Consider the following 22,810-nt stretch of genomic DNA (forward strand, 5'->3'; position numbering starts at 1 on the left):
TCCTTCACCCACCGTCCCCCTCTCCTATCCAGGTCAACCCTAATCCTCACCCAGTCCGTGGCTTGGGCTATTTGAGCACCTGCTGTGTAGGTCCCACTCCCTAAGTACATGTACCATTGTTGTTCTTTGACTATCTTCAGAGTCCAGCATCAACAGACAAAAGTGAGCGCTGGGGAATGAGAGGCAAACAGCAAACAGGGCATCCCTAGCAGCAAGCTGGAGATGGCCAGGCTGCAGATGATGGCATGCCACCAGCTGCTTGTACAGACCTCACTGGGTTTCCTATGTAATCACTTAATCTTGGTTCTCAGCAGTTGAGCAGGACTGGCAGTCTGGGACACCTAGTTCCTCTAAAAGATGAAATATTTATGAAGCTGTTGAGTACAACTGCAACTTTAACATCAACAGGTTCTTGAAATCTCCCCCCTGCCAAATTCTCTTTTAAATATGTCAGGCATACAAAATGCTCTATTGTCTTGAAGTAACAAAGAGGTGATAAGAAAACTAACTTTTGCAAAAGCGAACATTAACTTCTTTTTCGAAAAAATGCTGTTGCCACACTGGGACAAGGACAGGGTCGGTACGAGAGGCTTTTATTGCTACTGTAACATGTGAACACAGATGTGATTTGAAAGAAATAACACAACTCAGTGTTTCTTTTCCTAAAGAACTGTTCTAAGTTATTTGGGATAATGGAGAGGTGAATGGAGGGAAGGGAGGCAGGCAACAAAAGAGCTAACACAAATTAAGACAGGCAATCCTGACTGAAGATAATCATTCCTACAGACAGCTAGAGTCCAAGAATCAGCCCGCTCTGTAGGGAAGTCTGACGGTCACAGCACCTATGGAATTTGTACCCTCTCTCAAAGGTCCTATCCTATCAGGCTAAAGCCCTTCAAAAAGGCATTGCTGCAAAGCCACCACTCTCGGGCAGCTGGTTAGAGCCCACCCAGTGCAGCTCCAAGCTCTGCATTTGCCCCACTGTCCTCCATCTCTTCGGGGCAATGAAAACAGAGCTGCTAACCACTACCCCGGCTCCAGCGTGGTCCTCACGGCCCTGCCTGTGCCTGCACACGTAAGAGGGAAATGGGATGGAAAACATGGAAAACATGAACAGTGTTTTCAGCACTAAGCATGAAAAATATTCTGGAGGAGGATTTAAAAAAATAATAATTCTGGGGCTACTTTCTTACCACTATTCTTCATCCCTCCTCTTTTCTAGTATCTAGACAGAAAACACCTAAAAAGTAAATACACGAGTTACAAAGAAAAGTCACATTTGGGTGGAGTATAGGTTTTAAAAATTTTCTTAATGAATCATCTAATAATAAGTAAACATATTAGCAAATATGGAAATTAAGTTCTTGTCTACCATTTTTTTCTACTTCTAAGTACTCAAACCCACAGTTACGGTTTTTTGTCAACGGTAGGGTTACACGACCCATCCTCCAAGAGAGTCCAAAAATGATTTGGTGCCACTGGAGACAAGGCAAAGCTGTCTGCAGACCAAAGGATGGAAGATGGAGGTGTGAATACATGTGATTTCTGGCTGCTACTGTGCTGAAAACAACCAGATCAGGATTAAAAAGAAAAAGCTAAACTCAAGTGGAGTGATCATCGGCAGTAGAGGAGAACTCCTTACTAACAGCCAGCCTACTGTCAGCCACTGGCAATGTCCCTGAAAAATACTTTAGCCCATAATAGAAAATATTTGCTCATATAAGCCTTTGCCACATAGTGGGCAGCTAAAAAAAGCAGACAAGGCTGTTTTTCTTCTATAAGTTCTCCCCCCTCAGTGAAGTAAGTAAACAAAGAAAATTGGGTTTTGTATTTTTCCTGCATTGTCAGTATAACCATTGCTGCAGGACACCTCTTGGTGACTAGAAATGCCATTAAGTATTTATTCCCCTTTCCTTCCCCCGTCACTGCCACAACTCTGCATGAGCTGGGAGGAGAGGACACAGATGCAGAAAAAGGAAGGGGGATGAGAGGCTGGGGAGAAGGCCAGGAGGTGGTGTTTGCTTCTAGAAGCTTTGAACCTAAAGGTCAGAATATGTGAGGAAATAACATGAAAAATAAGGTGTAGTACCAGGTGCAGGCAGAGTCTTACAATACAGTTTACCTGCTTCATTGCTACTGCTTACATTTTTCTGAGCAGAAAACTTCAGCTAAAGATTGTTAGACAAGGTGTAAAATGGGAAAATCCTAGAAAGAAAACATCAACCCTTGCATCCTGCCCCATGCTGACAAGCAGAGATTTACTGCTTGTTTCACCAGGTTTGAACCGGTTTGCTAAGATACAAGTCTTGGTGTGATGTCCTGGTATTGTACCTCAGGTTGCATAAAAGCTAAGTGCTGTTCTCCACAGAGATTGTAAACAATGTCAGGCTCAGAGTCCTCCTCTCTGTTCGTCTTTTCTATTCTTTTCACACTGGAAATGTATTTTCTTAAAATGTTACCAGGTCCTCATTGAAGAAAAGAAAGTTTACACATCATCACAAGTATAATTCATTATTAATTGCACAAAAATGTTCACTAAATATTATCAAGGCTTTCAAAAGCTAATTATGAATTCTTTAAAACTGGAGATAAATGAAAGTGTCTGCCAATATGAATAAAAAAACTGTCTGTCTGGCCCCCAGTTCATCTCCTCTTTGAACGTAATCACAGATTCAAAAAGATTTTATCAGCCTGATAGAAATTCAAAGCTGCCAGAAGCAAAATGCAATTTGCCCAAACCTCCACAAAACATGCAGAACACCCCTGAATGCTACCCTCTGTCCATTGCAGGGTCCTCCCATCCCATGTCCGGGTGGAAGATTATTTGCAAGCTCCACCCACAAGCCTGGATCCCTGCCAAGTTATAAGCAGACACATTTATCTGTGTCGCTTAGTAGCAAGAGGAGAGCTGTCATGATAGTGTAATAGCACCTTTTTACCTTTTATTCAATAGTGATATGGATAGTGTGCTTTTTCTTAAATTACACTACGAAGAATTATATGAATACAGTGGCAATTTCTGTTATACTTAAGCAGGCAAATTTCTCTCTACCACATAATTTACAGAACTCAAATTCAATAAAACATTACATGATGGTCCATTACTGTTATCAATTTTGAATAATCCATCTTCATTTTTCATTTTACTGGAAAATAAAGTGTGCCAAAGACAAAGTGGAAGAAAAAAAAAGAAGTGACTGAGAAGATGGTTTGTGTAAACTTAGGTTTTGTTTTAAAATTACACAGAGCTGTTTAGCACATCCAAGTGTTCTCCCTTGAAAGAGCAATTGCCCAGAATTAGCATGAGCACAGGCCTAAATACACAGAAGTTTTCAAATATGAGGAAAGGCATTACATATGAACGAAAGGCAATGTATCCTGGCAGCTAATACTTTAAACAAGCATAGGGGTGAAGTAGAAAGGAGGGGGAGAGAAGAGGTATCTGGCAGAAACACCCAGAAATACTCAAAAACCTTGAGATGAAAAACTATCACTGGTGGGAAGAAATAAAATTACAATAGTCAGACATGGCAAAAGCAGTGAAAAGCACTCCCCCTCCTTTTGTGGAGATGGAGCCAAGAGGTCACCTCCGTACAGCAGCACCCAAGTTCATGCAACAAATGTTATGGTTGAAAGTGTACACAAACAGAGACAGGCAGCTCCAGGTCACTGTTCCAACCACAACCATGACTAACACAATCCCTTGCTCGCGCAGGATGTACATGTCGCCCAGCCCTGCACCAGGTTAAGCTACGCCTTCAAGTCAAATGTCAGACTTGCTTGTGGGAACCCGAGCTTTCCGTTTCCTGACTCATGTTTACATTTACAAACACCAGACAGAAATGGCAGAGGAGTTTATTTATTTGTTTAGGGCACTGAAGGTGATTCAGCCAAACAAATCCCGATGCTCCACTCCAGCTCTCTCAAGAACAACAAAACAGCGTAGAGAACTTGTGGGTTTAACTGCAAATTTGCAGGGGCAGGCTGAGCCTCTCTGCTGATGTGTGTGTTCAGCAGGTTGAAGGAGGTTATCCACCCTCTCTATTCTGCTCTGGTGAGGCCACATCTGGAATACTGTCTGCAGTTCTGGGCTCCCTCGTTCATGAAGGTTAAGGAACTACTGGAAAGAGTCCAACACGGGGCCACAAAGATGATTAGAGGAATGGAGTGTCTGCCCTATGAGAAAGGGCTGTGAGAGGTGGGTCTGTTTAGCCTGGAGAAGAGGACACTGAGGGGAAATCTCATAAATGCTTATAAATATTTAAAGGATGAATGTAAGGAGGATGGGTCCAGTCTCTTTTGGACTCTTGTGTCCAATGACAGGACAAGAGGCAATGGGCAGAAGCTGGAGCGCAGGAGGTTCAACCTAAATATAAGGAAAAACTTCTTTACTGTGAGGGTAACAGGGCACTGGAACAGGCTGCTGTCCCAACTGTAGGTGATCCTGCTCTAGCAGGTGGTTGGACTAGACAGTCTTCAGAGATCACTTCTAACCCTGACCACTCTGTGACTGTGACTCTGTGATGTGAGGCTGTAGCAGAGGCTGGTGGGGGACATCATGATCTGGGAGTGGTGCCCTGATGCATCAGCACCATCACCCCACAGCTACCCAGTGCTACCTGGGCAATCAAGCTCATCACAAACACCATTTTCTGGCCAGCAAAGCACAGAAAAATACTGAAATGGCTCTTTCAAGAGAGCAGCAGCGTCTGCACAGTACACTGAAAAAATGTAATGTTTATTAATTTGGTCAGATGGCAACTGAAACATAAGCTGCTCAATTTAACAAAATTACCCCAAACCACATTTGGTAGCCATGCATGAGGTGAAACTCAGACCTGCTTGCACAAGTCCTGACTCAACAAAGTTTTCCACGTTGCCCTACAAAGGGGTGCTAACAGGATTCAAGCTGCTCACTTGCAACCAGCGTGCTGGAATCACAACTGCTGAAGGACAAATAGGACTTCAGACCCCACTGCACTCTGAAGCCTTCCTAGAAGGCTCACTGTGAAATTTCTCATGGGAAGAGGTGTTCCACCCTCCAAAATAACTTCTTCTCCCTACAACAACTGTTCTATCGTACCTGTATAGATGCTAATTTTCATTCAAGTTATAGCTACCCCACACTCCTCTTTGATTAAACTTTGCAAGGTGCATTCCTGAGAACTACACATTTTTGAAACTACCATTTTGAAGTTAAGAGTAGGGGGGAAGTTATCCAAGAAGACACCACAGACCCTTTTAATTTTCTGAAGTGTGTCTGAGAGGTTTCTTACTGCCTTACAAACAGATAATAATTTAAAAAACAAAACAAAAACAAAACACTCTAGTTTTCAGAAGTAATTTTACTAAATTCTTTGCTTTGGGCTGGGAGGAAGCAGAAATATTTCTAATCAATATTCTTCCAAAAATTCTCTGAAATTAGGGTCAAGTGTTGAATTGCCACAATAAGCTGGTAGAAACCCCTCTTCCCAAGCAAAATCCCCCACCAAATTCTGTATTCATACTGCAGAGCACAAGTCTGTAAACCAAGAGGTGCCAACACTTTCAGCCAATTCAACCAAAGTCCACTTCTATTGCAAAAACGTCAAGCTAAATTGCTCTTATAGTTCACTTCCTTCCTTAACTTTTACGCTGAAAGCAAATCTCTCTCCTCATCTGAGACCATATCTCAACATCAGGGGTTTTTTGCACAGAACTCCTAACCGGTTTCAGTGAGATCTGCCTTCAGAAACTGATAGCATGATATGATCCCTGGACACAGCTCAAATATGCTTATGACAGTCTCAAAAATGTCAGTGGTAAGCCTGAGTTAGCTTTTTATCTCAGAAAACAGTAGATTAATATAAACAAGCATTTTCTCTTGCTCTAGCCAGGAAAAAAAAAAAAAAGACAAAAGATACAACAACAGTATTAGAAAATAACATCTAAATAACACTAGCTATTAAAGTGCTCTTAATTTAGTTAAATGTTATGTATCCTTGAGTAACCTGAGATAAATTCCGAACTACAGCAAGCAAAACAAATGTAAATGCTTTCTTATAAGGACCACACATATCTCTACCTGTACTGGATATCAACTGTTTCTGTGAGTACAATTAAAAGTTTTCAGCTTTGCAAAGATGAAACATGCCTTCTCCAAACTCCTCTGGATTCAATGGGGGCTTTCCTTCATATTAAAAATATGCTGAGATATTTAGTGGCAACAAAAAGCTAATATTGCCTAGGCTTCTAGTATTTTTCCATTCTTTTCTCTGTGGTTGCCACAATGCATAACAAATACTGCAAAATCTTATATAGTTAGGTGTGAATAATTTGACTAGCTACCACATTTGTAGGATAGAAGGATACTACTCTGTATTCTTTCATGTAAATTTTGTTGAAAACTGCCAAAAGACATTACATATATATTTCATATCTCTTCATGGGATTTTTTTTCAGCGTTCATTTTGGGGTTTCTTCCCAGCTTTGGGTCACTTTGAACACATTTTACCAAGCTGGTTAACCACAACATCTATGGAAGAAAAGAACTTTAATAAAATTTGAAATACCATTTGTAGTAAAAAAATATATATAGTAATCAGGAATCGGTATTGGCACTACAAATCTGGTTCTACAGTTGCATTAATTACCTTTCAAGAGCACCTTCTTATACTGTATAACATAAATTCAATGTCCAGTCAGACCAACTGTCCTTTAGGCAAACAACACTGTTCATGCACAAACGAGAGAATAAAATCTGTATGCAAAACTAGCTGACAAAAAACGATCAAATTACTTTGGAGGGGGGAGGAAGCTAAGCAGAAACAAACTGCTTTTGGGCAAGTCTGAGAAATAAATAAATATCTGATAAATTATTTATTTTCTGAATTATTTGCTTTGCTTTTTGCTCAGGTAAGATGGCAGCTGCAAACCACGGCAAGTTACTATTATTATTTAAATACTACATAGTATATCAATAGTTAAAGTGTTAAACATTGTATTAAACGAAACTGGGTGACTTATTTGCACACATAACACTGCCTGAACCTAACTTACCTACGTAATCTTTGCATGAGTTTATATATCCCATGAAATTTGGTATGAAGGACCCAGAACTTGAAAACCTCTGCTCTTAAGGAGGAAAGACACACACACAGAGCTCTACAGAGAATTCACACCATGACTATACTTTCTTTTAGCTAAAAGAGGATGTAAAAAATTTTAAGGTGATAATAATTCAGAACAATGACAAATTACATGGTGATTCAAACCTGGTATCAGTGCATTTGAAACAGAATTTTTATTCTCTAAGCTATGCAGGGAGAAACATCAGCATTTCAAGAGAAGCCCAAATTAAGATTTTTTTTTTACTATATTCTACAATGGACAAATACTTGTTCCTTAAGTTTAAAAATGTGAAATCCAAAGCAAATTTACCTATATAATTTAAATTTTAATTTCCTTTTTAAAATACTCCTGTTTTATTGTCTGTTAAAAGAGACTTCTAAAATTTTGAGATATTATTTGCACTGGATATACTGGCATTTCTTCCATAATTTCTGCTTGATTAAATTCCATGAAACATGGCATTAAGTTAAATTCATAGAGCAGAATAAATTATAACAGGGTTAGCTTCTAAAACAGGTGTAAAAAATAACACATTTTAGTGTTACTTATCAGCTTTGCTAGGGCTAAGTTTTTCTGCATTGAAAAGCTGAAGTATATGTTCTGACGTGGACATTGGCAATCTCAGCAACTACTGTTTTTGCAACAAACTACAAAAATACATGACAAGAGTAGATGATCTAAAAATAAAGCTTTTATTTTTTAATCTTTTCAGAAGCCTGAAAAGATGTTATTAAAACTTTCACTAGAAAATAATAGAAATAAATGCAAAGAGGAATAAAAGACCACCTCAGGTACACCTGAGAAAGAAGATAGGTTGTTCAGTGCATGCATGTGGTCAGTACGGGTATACCTTTGCAGCACAAAAGACAGTCTGTTGAGTGACTTTGTGACTGGTTCTGCATAGAACTGTTCACGTCCTTTCCAGGGAATTAAGCTTAAGATATTCATAAACCATCACAACTGGAGAGGAATCAAGGCGACTGTAAGAACAGTGGGAAGATTTCTGTATTGTATCAACATGGACACTGGTCCTGCAAGGAAGCGTGGTTCCCTCACAGGAGCTAGGTGACAAGGCAGAAATGAGGAGAGAGACTTAAAAGGTGGTTATTACTAAACAGAGAGAAAGAAAGGACTGTTAAATTAAAAAAAAAAAAAAAAAAAAAAAGTAAAATATGACTGACCTGAGTTCGGTTAAAAGCCACACGTGCAAATACTGCCTGTGAGATTCCTGCTCGTTTCAGTTCGTCACGGACCCACTGGTAGATTTCGGAAGACACCTCTGTGTTTGTTGAGACTTGCTGCTCCAACGGCTTGTTCATGGATCTACTGACAGGAGGAGGGTGGTTCAAGTACTGTTGGTTTAAGGACTGCTGGGCTAGAAGTCTGTTCACTGCATACTGCTGGTTCAGCAACTGGGCCATTACCAGCTGCTGATTTACCAGCTGAGGGCTAATGGGAGTAGATACAAGTCCAGGGTGCAGGTTTGGAAGCGGGGTCCGAACTGATGGTTGACTACCATGAGAAAGCTGAACAGGGGATGGAGGCTGTTCGGCTGTGTTCCCTGGGACTGGCTGCTGACCGAAGTTGACATGGTTGGCACCTTGCTGGGATAGTTCAGAAAGGCTATCCATCTCAACTACGGTGGAAAAGAAACATTGAAAAAGCCAACGTAAGATGGAAAATCACAAACTTTGTGCTCCTCGTAAGATGTGCTAATAAAAATAAGAAAATATAAAATGGCGCATTCAGGTTCACGCTTACTATATTATCCAGCCTAGACCAGCAGGCCCATAACATCATTGCTGCGACTATTTGCCTTCAAAATTTACCTACAAATAATGGTGTAGTGAATATATTAAAAAAAAACCCAAACAAACCAACAAACACAAACATCCAACAAACTGCCCCACCATCATCACCAGGCCCTTGGAGGAACCAGCAGAGTATCACAGGCAAAACCACATATTGCAAAGGAGAAACTTCCTGAGAGTTCTGCAAAGGTGCAACCTGGTGTGTGGCTGCAGAGTGCATCCTCAGAGCAATGGATGAGAGGGACTTCAGGTAAGGCAGCAGGCAACTAGAGTGGAGCTGAAGACAAGAGACAGGAAACCACTCTGTGCTGCAGAAGATGCGGGTGCAATGGTAAGTGCATCTGCACAAAGGGTATGGAGAAGGTACAGGAAAGCACACCCTGACCAGAGAGAGCAGCCCCAAATAACTGGTTTTGTTCCTCCCATGGTGTCCCCGCCAAAACATCTGCAATTCCCAGCCACTGGAAATCTGTAACAAGCAGGGTGGGGTACGGACCTCCCCATGCTCTGCTAATTTCTAGATGCTGCATCAATTGTATGGGACTGCTAGGAACTAGTTTAATTTATGTAAATTACACAGATGGGCTGCTTTATCTTGCAACCATGTATGCATGTTTTTTTTCAGTGACTTGCAACATGGTTGATTTTTTTTCTTATATTAACTCATCTGCCTTGACACACCCTCCTTTTTAATTAACAACACAGTTTTTTAAACTACAAGAGTTGCTCCAGCTCCCCACTTGTGCATGATAAGACAATATAACATAACTCTAGGCTGCTGTAAAGGAGCCTTCTTTTCATCAATGTATGTCGCTTTTTCATTTTAAACACTCTCAGTTCTAGAGTTTTAGCAATGCAGGTCTGGAGATAGCTTTAAGAAAAATATGCTTTATTTAAAAACGAAAAGTCCAGTATCTTCATGAAACTGCTGTAGCAACTGTTTCTTATACTAGTAAAGCATATTTCTTTAAAAAAAGGCAGTGTCTGAGCTTTTCATAGTAATTATGAACTTCACTAAGAGTCCTTCAGTGGAAGACCACCCTTTCCTCCACAGGGGTGAGAGCTGGAAGAAGAAACTGGCACCTAGATTTCCACCCGCAGTCTTGCCTTCCCCCTCTGTCCTATCATGGGCAGAAATTAAACAAAAAAACAAACCAAACAAACAACAAACAAACAAGCAAAAAGCACAACCCTCTACCCAAAACCAACAAAAAAATCCCAAACCCAAAAAACCCTAAGCGCCTTGTTCTGCAGAGAGGTCTGGTGTCCACAGCCTGAATCAGTCCCCCATCAGAGCACCCTCTGCTCCTTGTCCATGTGGCTTTGGGGGCAGCACAGCCTCTGCCCCCAGCATTAGGTCACACAGGAATACACACAAGCACACATTTCCTGTGCACTGATGTCATTGTCCCTGAAATAAAAGGATGGTGAACCTGTCTTGTAAGACATTGTGTGAGGCATATTTTACAGGGGTTGCCCCTTGTGGGAGTGCTGCAGCAACGGAGGTGGGAGAGGACACTGCAGAGAGGTCACAGCCCATGCAGGTGTTCTGCTGGCTTGCATATGGACCACCTAAAACCAAGTGAAGTCTTACCACCAACTTTGGTGGTCTCGGAAGAAGGGTTCAGTGCTGCACAGAAGGTATGAAGTAGATAAAGAAGCTGCCTTTTTCACTAGCAGAAAGTAGAGATTAACCCAAGTGAGCCATTCACTTGGAATAGTAATTCAAGCAATTATCACAAAAGTGATGCATTGTCTTCATTACAGCCCTAAGCTATAAAAGGCAAGGAACCCGTTTTGGTAGATGAATAATTTTGCTTCAAATACTGAAATCTAAGTCAAGCTCAAAATTCATCCCAACTGAGGTCCCAGTTCTTCATTCTCTTGAAAACTACATAGAAATTGCCTGACATACAGTGCTCAAGGTTACATTCACAGGTTTAAGAAACAGTTTTTGAAAGGGACAATACAGAGAGATAAAGGGTATTACAGAATTAATATGTTCAACTGATGGATTTTTTCCTGCAGTAATTTACTTGGGCTACTACAGCAAGCAAATAATTGTCACAACTATTTGTTAAAATTAAATCAGGGTCCCAAAATTAGAGGAAGATATGAATTTATAAAATCACAGCTTTCTTGTTGGAAGGCAGTGATAGTAATAGAAGTCTGTTTCTTTAAATATACATTAGCCAGAGCAAGAAAAAAAATACAAACATTAAAAAAATCTGTCCATCACAGTTCCAGAAACAGGTTTTTTAAACAATTGGTTTGGGCAGTAAGAAGATCTCTAGATTTACAGAATGACAGCTTTACATCTCTGGCAACCCAAGTCAGCTTGGCTGTTTCAATAGCAAATATTTATTTAAATGAATTCTTTCACTATATATGTACTCTCTACTTCTACTCATCAAAAGCATCCTAAACTTATCATGAAGGGACCTGGCTTCTTATATGACTGTGACAGACCTCAACGTGACACATAACAGTATGTATCCACCATCAAGGCAATTTTTTTAAAACTTTTTTTTTTGCTTACCCATCATATCTTTTGCCTTCTTGAAATGTTTATACCACCTTCCAAATTCCTGACATTTTGCTGCTGAGACATTTGCATAGTAAGTGCTGTTCACAATGGAAGAAATCATACTCTGTGTGAAAAGGGGAGAAGAAAAAAAAATCTGTAATACAGCACAGTCCAAGTCAAAGCACAATTTGTTTCAATTGTTGAAACCATTGTATTTTTAGAGTTTGAGAAACATATTGCATTTTAAATTCTACTGTTCAAAGCCTTTTAAAAAACTCATTAATTGAGCATAAGACCAAACTGAGGTATACTGTAAATGGGAGCAAAAAAAGCAGATGTACTAAGGAAAGAACGAAGTTATCGACCCAGAAACATCAGGCAATGGGATGGGCTCTGGACGAAAGAGGCTAATCTTGAGAGTGCTTTTTGTTCATACTCTTTCTGCTTTTAAATTGACCCTTCACATACCCACACAAGTTTACAGGCATACAAATCCTACACTGAATCCAAAAATGCAAGCAGAGCCCCAGGTTACCCATGCTCATTCCCTTTGTGCCACTTATCACAGGGCAGACCCCAGAAAATCAGAGGATGAAAGTTTATCTGAGTGATTTACTAGTAGGATAAAGTGAGGAGGTTTGTAGTAGAATAAAGTATGTATGTAAGAATCCAAAATTAATCCAGACTTGCTTTTTCCTAAACAGGGTATTTTAAGTGATTTGCAGAAAGAGGTTTATGAAAAGCTCTTATTGTCATGTCAAATTCTGTAACAATATTAGCTGTAAAATAGACCATGGGATGATAGAGAAATTTTTTTTCAAAGGTTCTCAAGATATCAGATAGCTGCAGTGAGAAATTTACCTTCTGCTCAGTTTTGACCAATTTCAAAATAGTGGAATTCACAATGCATAAAACTTTCAGTTCCAGTACATTCTTTTACAAAATCAATTAAAACTAAGCCTTGCAAAATGAGATAATGCTCCACCTTGAAAATTATACTCAGCATATGATGTATGAACAACAAAATTAGTAAACATCATTTCAGTAGAGCGAACCTTGCCACCCTTCAGATTTCTATGTGGAAAGTAGTTACTTTTAGCTTAACTATAGGAATTGTCCAGTGTATTGGGAAAACAGTGACAGTCAAGAAGACAAAGTGCTGTTTATGTTTCATTATTCAGCATGTAACATTTAGCTATAATTGGGCTGTTGTAAAATCAATGTACAGTATCAACCCTTTGCTACACGAACTGCAATAACCACTGGAAGAAAGTTTGGAGTAAAAACGCAATAAATATCACTGTAAGTCTTCTTTTATAAGGTTAGTTTGGTTTCTGAGTAAAAGTGCCTTGATTATTGGAGTGGAGTTCACGATAACCATTTTCTAACGTGTTATTCAGTAAGAAGCTATTTGTGGAGGCGCAGAACTGCTAGAGTGAGGTAACATTATTTATGCCAAATCTGGACACCCTCTACTCACCAGGCAGCTATTTTAATGTTTCTCTGAATCACCAAAATTCTTACCATCCCTTGATATAAATCTGGCACTTCTGAAGTTAGCGAGAAGCCTTTTGTCAGTGGTACAAAAGAAGAATGAAATCTTAATAGACTTCTGCAACTCTTGAATGACCTGAACCAAGCTCAGGTGAACCCAATTTCAATTTCCAATATAATAGCAGTATCATCAATGTCTAATACTTACAGAATTACGTTTAAAGTCTTTTACAGATTAAACCATTTTAAACATGGACACATGATGCATAAGGCATGGTTTTAAAAGTCCCTTGGATCTGAACTGGTAAATGATTTGAGCACAGCTGCTGTATGTGCAAAACCTACCCATCTGCATGTGCAAAATGGGGACCTGCACGTGTAACAGGCCACCACACCATATTAGCTTATGCATATTTTGCAGATGTCGTTTAGACTTCAAGGTCGTTTTCTCTCATTTTACTTTGCCCCTTTCGAGTCTTCTCCTGCCCAAATAACTTTACTTAAAGTGCGAACATGAATATTAAGAAAAATTTTAGTAAATTACCTAATACTGATGCAGATGTTTGTCTAGGATTTCCTAGTCCTCCCTTCCATGTCATTTTACAAAGAACATATGCCAATGGCATGGCATCTTGTGACATCCCCTGCTTCTTCAGGAATGAATTTAATGCAGTCACTTTATTTTACAAGCAGAAAGGGGACTGGCCTGTTTAAATAACACTGCTAGAAATTTTAGCTTCTTCGACACAACGTGAATTTCAGGCTCTGATGGCTAGTATTGGGATTTTACTACAGCTCTACAAAGTAGATAAAAAAAACCCCACAGACATTATTAACACGTTTTAAAATGAAAATTATCCTGCTTTTTCTTCGAGAACACTTCATGCAAACATTCAAGTGATATTACCTAGGCTAAGGATCCTCATCAGGAGGAATCAATGATTTATTTACTAATTCACTGAAGGCAAAATTTTACAAGTCAGATAAAATATTACTACCTTGTTAACTCAGAAAATAACTTGACAACATTGAATTTCATTGTTTCTATGGTTTATTTATTATGTTGTCATCAAACCTGCAGTCACGTCAGTGCAGAGAGATCCACTTTGCTACAGAAATTCCTATAGCTGTAGAATTCCTGTACGTTGTTGTGGCAATCTACATATAGGAATGCTCACTATGCTTAGGGCCTAAAACTGAAGATTAGCCCTATGAGTTAATGGTCTTCAGAGATCAATGATCTAGACTGGAGACATACTGAAGTTTTATTTCTCAGGTCATTACATATGAAGAGCTCCCTGTGTCTTGGCTTACACTTACCAATAATCAACACAAAAATTATTGTATTTGAAGCACATCATATTCATATGTACTACTGTACAGAGGCATTCCTTATCTGTAAGGCACAGAGGCAGATGCTTTCCATGTAGAAGATGACAAATATAAATCTATCATACAAATATTCAAATGCATCACATTCATCACTCATAATCTGATTTCTTTTTCACACGTCACAAAGAAATAGAATGCAAAAAATTGGTCACAAATCTGCAGTCTTAGCATATCTCGTAGAAGTCTGTCCTTGAGTATAAGTTGCAAGACTTCAAGATCCCAAATTTCCCTCTTTCCCCCTCTATCAATCCCTCCCCCACCCCAACCACATAACTTGCAGTCCTGTTCTGAGAATCAGGAGATCTCTTCTGAAATGGTGCCACCTTCACAGAAATCCCACTATTCTGGAATGATACCATCTGCTGCAGCCCAAGTGCTCTTTTTTTAGCCAAATAAGTTAATTATAATTAGGCATCCAACAACTGTGTGGAGGTAGGGGTAGAATTCATGCTGAAGTTCAGCTGAGGTTCACCCAGTGTAGTTTGAACCAAAGCCCATTCTCTCAGGAAGATTTAAACACAAGAGATTTGAAAATCAGACACCATCTTTTCTCAATGAAGTTGGGGACCTCCCTGAGGAAATACCTCAATTCTCAACATGCCCATGAAGTAAAACCTGATAGAACAGCAGCACCTGACACCTTTGCTTTTGGGCCAGGACCTAATGCAAGGTGCGTCCTACATGCCACGGGAAGAACCTGAGCCTTTTGTGCCGGCTTGTGGCCACAGCCGCTGCTGCGGGTGCTACAAGGGGGGCATTTCTGAGTCATCGCCTCTGACACTGCTCTCCAACCCAGGTGAAGTATTGTTCGACCATCACTACAAGTATACTGTTGTCCTTTTCACAAAAACAACAAAAACAATGTTAATCAGGTTAATTCAATCATCTAAACCAAAACTGTTCATGCTTTTCTGCCAAATCAACCAACCACAGCAAAATCTGTTATCAGTGATTGCTCAGCTTCCAGTCAAAAAAGCTTTTAACCCCCACAGTCCCAAAACTTCCCCTAAATAACCTTAAAATTATTTTTATATGGGCAGAAAGAGGTTATTTTCATGCCTCATGAAGGGGAAGTTGGGCTGCAGTATTTACACAGAACAAATACATACTAACAGACTTAGCAGAGAGCAACAGACACAGCAGCTTCCTAAAACAACTCAGCTGAATTAGATATCAGGGATTCCTTTGCAAATGAAACATTTCCCTCAAAAGGAGCATTGTAACGAAAACTTATTTGGGCCTTCCAGGTTGTTTAAATAGGAAAAAATAATCCAAGCTTTTTTGCAACTCATTCATCGGTGTTTAAAGCTTCAAGCCCGCTCAGTGGAAGGGGCAAGGGCTGCAACAACTTATTTACACAATTATCTAAATACGATTAAACAGCTGATGGACAAATATTAAACTGGAAAATGTATAGTCATTTCAGCTTAATGTAATCCTCTTTCTGTAAACACCCAAGATGATTTTTTTTCAACCAGAACAGTCCTGACATCTCATAAGCCTAAGGGTGAATAGCAAGAGATTGTTTTTGATAGTTATAAATATTCAAAAGACATGCAGACCATCTGCTTTCATAATACAGGTAAAGCAAGACTGAAATGGTGACTGCTGTATAAAAATGGTTCTTTTAACAAAGTCTTCCTCTCTTCGAAAACTATAAAGACAGATGTCAAAAACTGTTTACACAGGGTAATCAGGAGCGTGCAAAATGTAATATTCCTTTTACACACAGCGCTTGCTAAAGAGATTTTTTTTTTCTTTTTCTTCCCATCTGTGTGTTGCAACACATTTCTACAAGTTAAAAACATTTTTTCAAACAGAGATCTCATGAATACCCAAAAACATGCTATCTGGTTTCTGAATGCTAATTAATTTCAACTAAGGAATCTGAGGGTTTTTTTTTTTTCTGTAGGAAGGAATGCATGCTTTTGAAATGGAGTACTTCAGCAATAACAGACACTGAAAACAGAACACCCCACAAGTTTAATTTTGCACTAGTTTGACACTGGCTATTTTCACAACTGTTTTACATTCAAACCCACATCTGCTAAATCTGGCTAAAAGACAGACAGGAACTATTCTTCTGCTTTTCAAATTAGATTTTATTTATGTTTTTCAATTTATCAAGTTTTTCAGTTTAAAGCCTTGTAACAGCATAATGGTTTTGTGAAGTGATAAGTAGAAGATACCTTGTCTCTCAAGCAGAATATGAACAGTGCTGTCCATAAACCCTACAGTCAATTTTCAGAGCTGAAACACTAATCTTGACAGTAACCTTTTAATGTATTATACTAATGGCACAGAGGCGTTAAGAACCTTTTTTATAATTCTCAATAAAATGAACATTTACTGAACAATTTCTCAAACGACTGGCTTCATTTTTTAAAGCCAAACTTTTAAGGTTGTATTCTATTTTCTCTTGTATAAATCCTACACTTTACATCCCTAGACACCAGCAGAGTAGTATGTTCCGATACTGCAACCCTAACATGCCATTAAAAAAACCAACCAAACAAAAAACCCCCACATCCCGCCCCGCCCCCCCCCCCCCCCACAAGAACAACAAAAACCACAGCTGAGAGCCATTGTTCCTAGATCTAGTTTGAATAGTGATAAAGTTGCAGAACAGAACTTAGAAATGGGGTGGGGGGTAGATCTTTTCACAAGGGACAGAGGAACTTTGTTTCTCTGATGCCAGCCACCATCAGTGGCTTTTGGTTGCACAGAAATCACATGCATCAGTTTTAATACAAGCTGGACTCCTGGAGCACTTATTTCCTGGGAGGCTCTATGTTCACATGTTTTGAAAGAGAAGGGAACATTCAAACTCCAACTGGATAACACAAGATTATCCCCAAATCAAAAGAGCCTACGCCAGCCCACATACTGCAAAAACCCAACCAGGGCAAAATATTGTTCCTAGTGTTCTGATATGGCAGAGAATTATGATCTGCCACTCCAAATAAAAGCAGACCAAGTATCTTCAGCTGCTAGCTGTTTTTTGGACAAGGAATCATGAAACAGACAGTTTAATTGCATATGAAGAATTATGTTAAATTCCTTGGTCCATTACCTTGAACTACAGCAAGCAATGCAATAATAGTCATCATATTCCCTATAAACATGTAGGATAAGGTAAAAACCCACAGATGGACAGAGAGGAAAAAAAAGTTTTGTTTGTGCCTTTGGCATTGCACTTGGATGGCTATCATCTGACCTCCATACTGTTGCCAGGGTCAGGAGAAGTAAGGATCTGCATGGCAACTGCTGGTCATATAAGTGAGAAACTGCCTAAAGGCCCATTTAAAATGGCAGCACAAAGTCTTCTTCCAGTACATGAGCATTTCGTTCCTCCTTTCTCCTGTCCTTGTATAGCCTGAATTATCTCCTCCTCCTTTTCTGCCTTATGTTGTCTTTAATATTATAAATGTACAAATTAGCATAAACCTAAAGCTACAGTGAATGCAATGAAGGAAGGTATAAAACAAAAAGATCATCTATACATATGTATCTACATATATTTATATATGTATAGAAATATACCCACACAGGAGAAGATTTTGAAAATCAGAAATAAGGATTCAGCATCTGAAAGAACCAGTCCTTGCACTATTTTTACCATTTTGTCATGTAAATTCCCAGTTGCTGCATGACAGAGCAGCATTCTTCCAAAGTTTTCTGAGCATCTCCCACTGACAGATATAAATAAAGCTCAAATAAAAAGCTGCTTCCCGAGATAGTAGTCTTCTATCTACAAAGGTTAAAAGCAAGAAAGATAGGTAGGTGGGAAATGTTAATTCAGATTTGAGAAACTTCATAACTGCTTTATAAGCACTATGGCACAATGCCTTAGACTTAAAGAAAGAGCAGTCACAACCTCAACCTATACAAGATAAGGAGACATAAGACATCTTTGTCTTCATTGTAGGTGTCCAGTATGAATCTTTTTAAGAATCCTGACTTTCACTGCACATTATTTGTAAAATGGCAGGTACTTAGCAGTAAAAGTCCTGGCTAAGCCCTTCCTAAAATCAACCTGGATAAAATACAAAATGAAAAATAATCAATATGTAGTAAGTCAATTCTTGGTTTATTTCATGGAATGAAAATGGTCCTATATTTGAGGGGTGAATTATTATTACGCACTAAGATTTTGACCCTGCCAATTGCCTTTGCTGGAAGAGCTCTGAAACCAGAGAGGTCCATAGGTAAGAAGAGCACTGTCTATTTTAGCCAGGAATCCGCTTGAAAATGCTGTTATGATGTAACAAGATTGCTTTAAACCATTCTTTTAGCTTGAATTGGGAATGTACACTTCAAGGGCTCTCCCCTTTGCTCCTATTTCAGTAGCCATCACAAAACCATCTTGGGACAAACAGGCTGAACTTCAGAGACTCATAGAATGATTTGGGTTGGAAAGGACCTTCAGGATCATCTTGTTCCAACCCCGCTGCATGGGCAGGGGCACCTCCCACTTAATATCTGCTAGAATTAAGCCAAACTCAGAGCTGAGTTACTCCAGGGTGAGCTCCATCTCTCCTTCTCAGTCCCATAACGCAGAGACAGAGTCCTCAGCCCTTCTCCAGGCTGCTGCTGTTCCTAGACTGGGAAGTGCACAACACGAAACTTGCACACCTGCACTCACCTCTTCTCCTCGGGACACAAAGAACAAGACTAGAGGAAGCTGGAGCCCATGAGGACAATCCAGATCATGCACGACAGATGTAGACAGGGCAAACCAGCATTTCTTGTAGAGGAATGAAGGTTGGGGTAGGTGGGGCCTCGGAAATTTCACATACTGATCTGGTAAAAATTTGGAGTAAGAGACACCTTCAGCCTTCCTCTCAGATGGATTGCTTTTATTCTCAAGCACTCTGCTTCAGCCAGGTCAGAATGCTTCCGACTAGTTTTCTATCTGGAAATGCTATCCTACCTCACATGCTTCCAACTGCTATCCTAATGCAAATACTGTGTGTGATAGGGGACACATTAAATGTTTTAATGCATTAAATGCAGCTTTGGGTACATAAAAATTTTCCACAAAAATAAGGTATATACACTCTCCTATAGAGACACTGATAATTTTTCTATCTTCAACCAACCACAATGCTTGTTTTTCCACTATGGTTTTTGTACAAGGCTCTTCAAAATTGCTTAGTATTACCCACCACTTTAAGGAATATTTCCTTGCTCGGAAATAGGACATGATTTTCAGCAAGTCTCTTCTCGGATTCCACTGTTCTGCTAAGCAAAGCATCAGATGTCTGGCATGAAGTTTAGCCCTAAGGCACAATGTCCAGACAAGAAGTCATCAGACTCAGTAGCACTCACAGTTGCCTTGCTGGATTTCTTTTGGTGTTCAGGATAAACTCTTTCTTTGATCTCTTTTAATGCACAAGTTTTTACAGATTTTTAAACCAAAAAGGACCATTTTGAGCATCTTTTTTGGAATCCACATTAAAAAAAAAAGACCCTAGGAGTTCAACTATCAATTTCTGAATTCAGTCAAGTTACCTGTGGCTGAGCTAGAGCAAACATCTAATATTGATCTGAAGACTTTTTGTACTAGATATGTACCTTTTTTCTTCTGTCTTTTTTTTTTTTTCTTTCCAAATGTATGATTAACTTTTAGTTTGAACTTCATCAATTTCTGCTCCTTGTCAGTGCATTTCTCATGCCTCTGATTGCTTGCTTAAATACTCCTCTAGAGCCAAATATAACATCCTCTGCCTATCCTTTGTTTAAATGGTTGTCAGATTTACTGTTTCAGGCCATGTGCCTCTTTATGAGCCACCTGTACTTCTGATTGTTCTTGATCATATAGACAGATTCTATGAGGTTATTTATGCTGCTAAAAGCACATGAACAAACTTCTTTCTGTCCTAAGAAATAAGAAGAAACTTGCCAGGGGAAAGCGGGAAATTTGCTATGGATTCTTAACTTCTGCTAAGTAAAATCATACAAAGGTGGCAATTCAAGCAGCAATGTTAGCCAAGGTTCTCTGCTGTGTTGCTGCCTTTCACTGAGAAGAGCTTGTGAACAGTACAGATGATCTAAAGAATTCATAAAAAGATGCAAAACTCTATGAAGGTATCTCGAAAGAGAAATGTTCCAGCTAGATTTCCATGTGGAATACGCATATGCACTTTGAGGGTCTACTTATTCAAAAATTGCTCTTAGTTAACCCTCATACTAAAATAAACAAAAAGTAGCTAGATTATTTTTAGCACACAAAGCCCCTCCTTACAAAAAATGCAGAATAGGGAGCACAGCTTCAAGAGCTTGGGGACAAACTAGTGGGCAAGTAGAGGATTTAGAGGGATTTTACTATGATACGTAAAGAGCCTAGATATACTGATTCAAATACAAACACACTTGGTAAACTCAGGGAGCTGAAATCTCCTCTCCATCTCTAGGAAGGCCATTGACAGTAATGTCCTCTGCAAGTGCCTCAGTTTTTCATCATCATCATGAAACTCATCCTTGTCCAGGATAGTTCACTAAAAAGTATCAAATCCTTCGGAAAGGTGGCAGAGGTTATGCTTTAGTGCAGTTTCCTTGCTCTTCTGGCACAAGCTTACAAAAGAAGTGCAACTTTCAGTGTAGGAAATCTTAGTACTTAAAATATAAAATAAAAATAATTAAGAGACAGGTGCATACAAGGAGAACCTTTCATGTGCTCCCGCCCCTGGGGAACAGAAGTGTTCCTTTTTGAGTAGTTTATTCCATGGCTTAGAGTGAGGCAGGTCTGAGGTTGCTGCTGTCCTGAAAAACCTGTCCTCTGATCACTGCTGCAAGGCACCAGGGTAATCTGATACTCTTTGTGATGTTTTTAAAGAAGTGTCCAAGGAAAGAGAGCCAAAGCTCACCCTTGCCTAAGGTTTTGTTACAGTGTTTCTTAAATATAAAAATGAAGAACCTAATTATTAATTAAAAAAAAAAAAAGTGGGGAGGGAACAAACTTTGAGAGTTTTGGCTAGGGTTTGTTTGAGAAACACATCTCTTTTCTTCTAACTTATGATTAGAGCCAAGACCTGCAAGGAGTCTGGTCTGACAAGGTGAGAGGTGCTGGTCTCTTAGCATTGCCTCTCAATAAGTGGCTCCTGCTTTGCTTTCATTCCCATCAGGTAGAAAATTATTACCAATTCAAGTAATTCTCCCCAGACGTATCTTTATGCCTCCGCCCCTGCAGGGGACCTTGTCTGCTTCCCTAACGCAGACATACCTCAGCCTTAAATCTGCTGGCAGTGACGCTACAGCACCTACAGAATTTGCTCGGCTTTTGGGTAGGTTTTATAACCCCTCTGATCTCTGTGCCTCCCACCACTGCTAGTAATAACTGAACCAGTCAGGGAAGGTCTCTGCAAACCAGTCGCAGCAGTGATTAAGATGTAGACATACATATCTCCTCACCCTTTAAATAGAAGGCTTAATTGGCGATGTGGATAGCAGCTTCCTAATGGACAGAAATTAAACTCCATTTAATTCCTGAGCAGACACTTCCAATGCTCAAGGTTTACCACACATTTGGAGCGGGAAGGGGAGGGGGTGAAGGAAGGAGCTGCACGCACAACTCTCTACCTCTGACAATCACTGAGGAAAAGCAACATGAGGACCAGAATGGCATAAGTGTGGCAGGTGTGAATTGACCTGCACTGGCAAAGCTGCGAGCTGAAAAACTTGCAAATCACATGCTTGTGCAATACTTGGCTCTAGTCAGTGCTATCATGTTCTTAAAAAAAAAAAAATAATAAAAAAAAATCTTAAAGACATGTACATCAAGTTAAAGGATTCACTGTCAAGTGACATTACTGAAACAGAGACAATATATTTCTTTATTGTTAATGAAATTCAGTTAAAAGTGAAGGAAGTGATAAGGAAAGTACTGTTTTGTAATGTATTTTACATAAGAACGTAATATAGAAAGGGAAGTGCAATTAAATCTTAATGTGGACTTTTTTATTTTTAGTTTATCATCTGGTTTACATTTTGAGCCCCTTTGCTGCAGTAAATTATTCTGGCATTTCTTAGGGAATAACTGCCATGTTAATTTAGTTTAATAAAATAACTGACAGAAAAGGGGGGAAAGAAGCAAGAAGAGACAGAATCCCCCCCCACACACTTCTTATCTTCAGCTAAGTACTCAAATGCTTTCTATATGAATTGTCCGTGGTCCAACTCCAGCACCATGTAATAATACAATACATTACAACACAGTACAATGCAATCTTGGGTTTCTGTAGCGCCCTTCATGCAAGCATCCCAGGGTGCTTTACAATCATTATGAGTTAAAATTAAAACTGAAGCACATACAATTCCTAATAGAATAATTTTAAAAATGCTAAACAGAACAAATAACTTTTAAGTCTAGATTTAAAAGTCCCAACAGCCAGAGCTTTCCTTACTTCAATTGGCAATGAGTTCCAAAGCTAGGGAGCAAAGCGACTAAAGGCTCTCTCATGTTATGTTAAAGGAT

General features: G+C 39.4%; 1 protein-coding gene across 9 annotated transcripts in view; it reads right to left on the minus strand.

The window, feature by feature from the left end:
• The window catches only part of SATB1 (SATB homeobox 1), a 75,770-nt gene that overhangs the window by 36,768 nt on the left and 16,192 nt on the right, over positions 1 to 22,810 (minus strand). For all 9 annotated transcript variants that reach the window (XM_051611243.1, XM_051611251.1, XM_051611249.1 and 6 more), the window contains 2 exons: positions 11,461 to 11,572; positions 8,292 to 8,746 (listed from right to left, as the gene is read on the minus strand). In XM_051611243.1, the coding sequence (XP_051467203.1) occupies positions 8,292 to 8,746; positions 11,461 to 11,572 (567 nt within the window). The remainder of the gene's footprint in view (positions 1 to 8,291; positions 8,747 to 11,460; positions 11,573 to 22,810) is intronic.

This window comes from Apus apus, chromosome 2, assembly GCF_020740795.1.
Source record: "Apus apus isolate bApuApu2 chromosome 2, bApuApu2.pri.cur, whole genome shotgun sequence".
Classification (NCBI taxonomy): Eukaryota; Metazoa; Chordata; class Aves; order Apodiformes; family Apodidae; genus Apus; species Apus apus.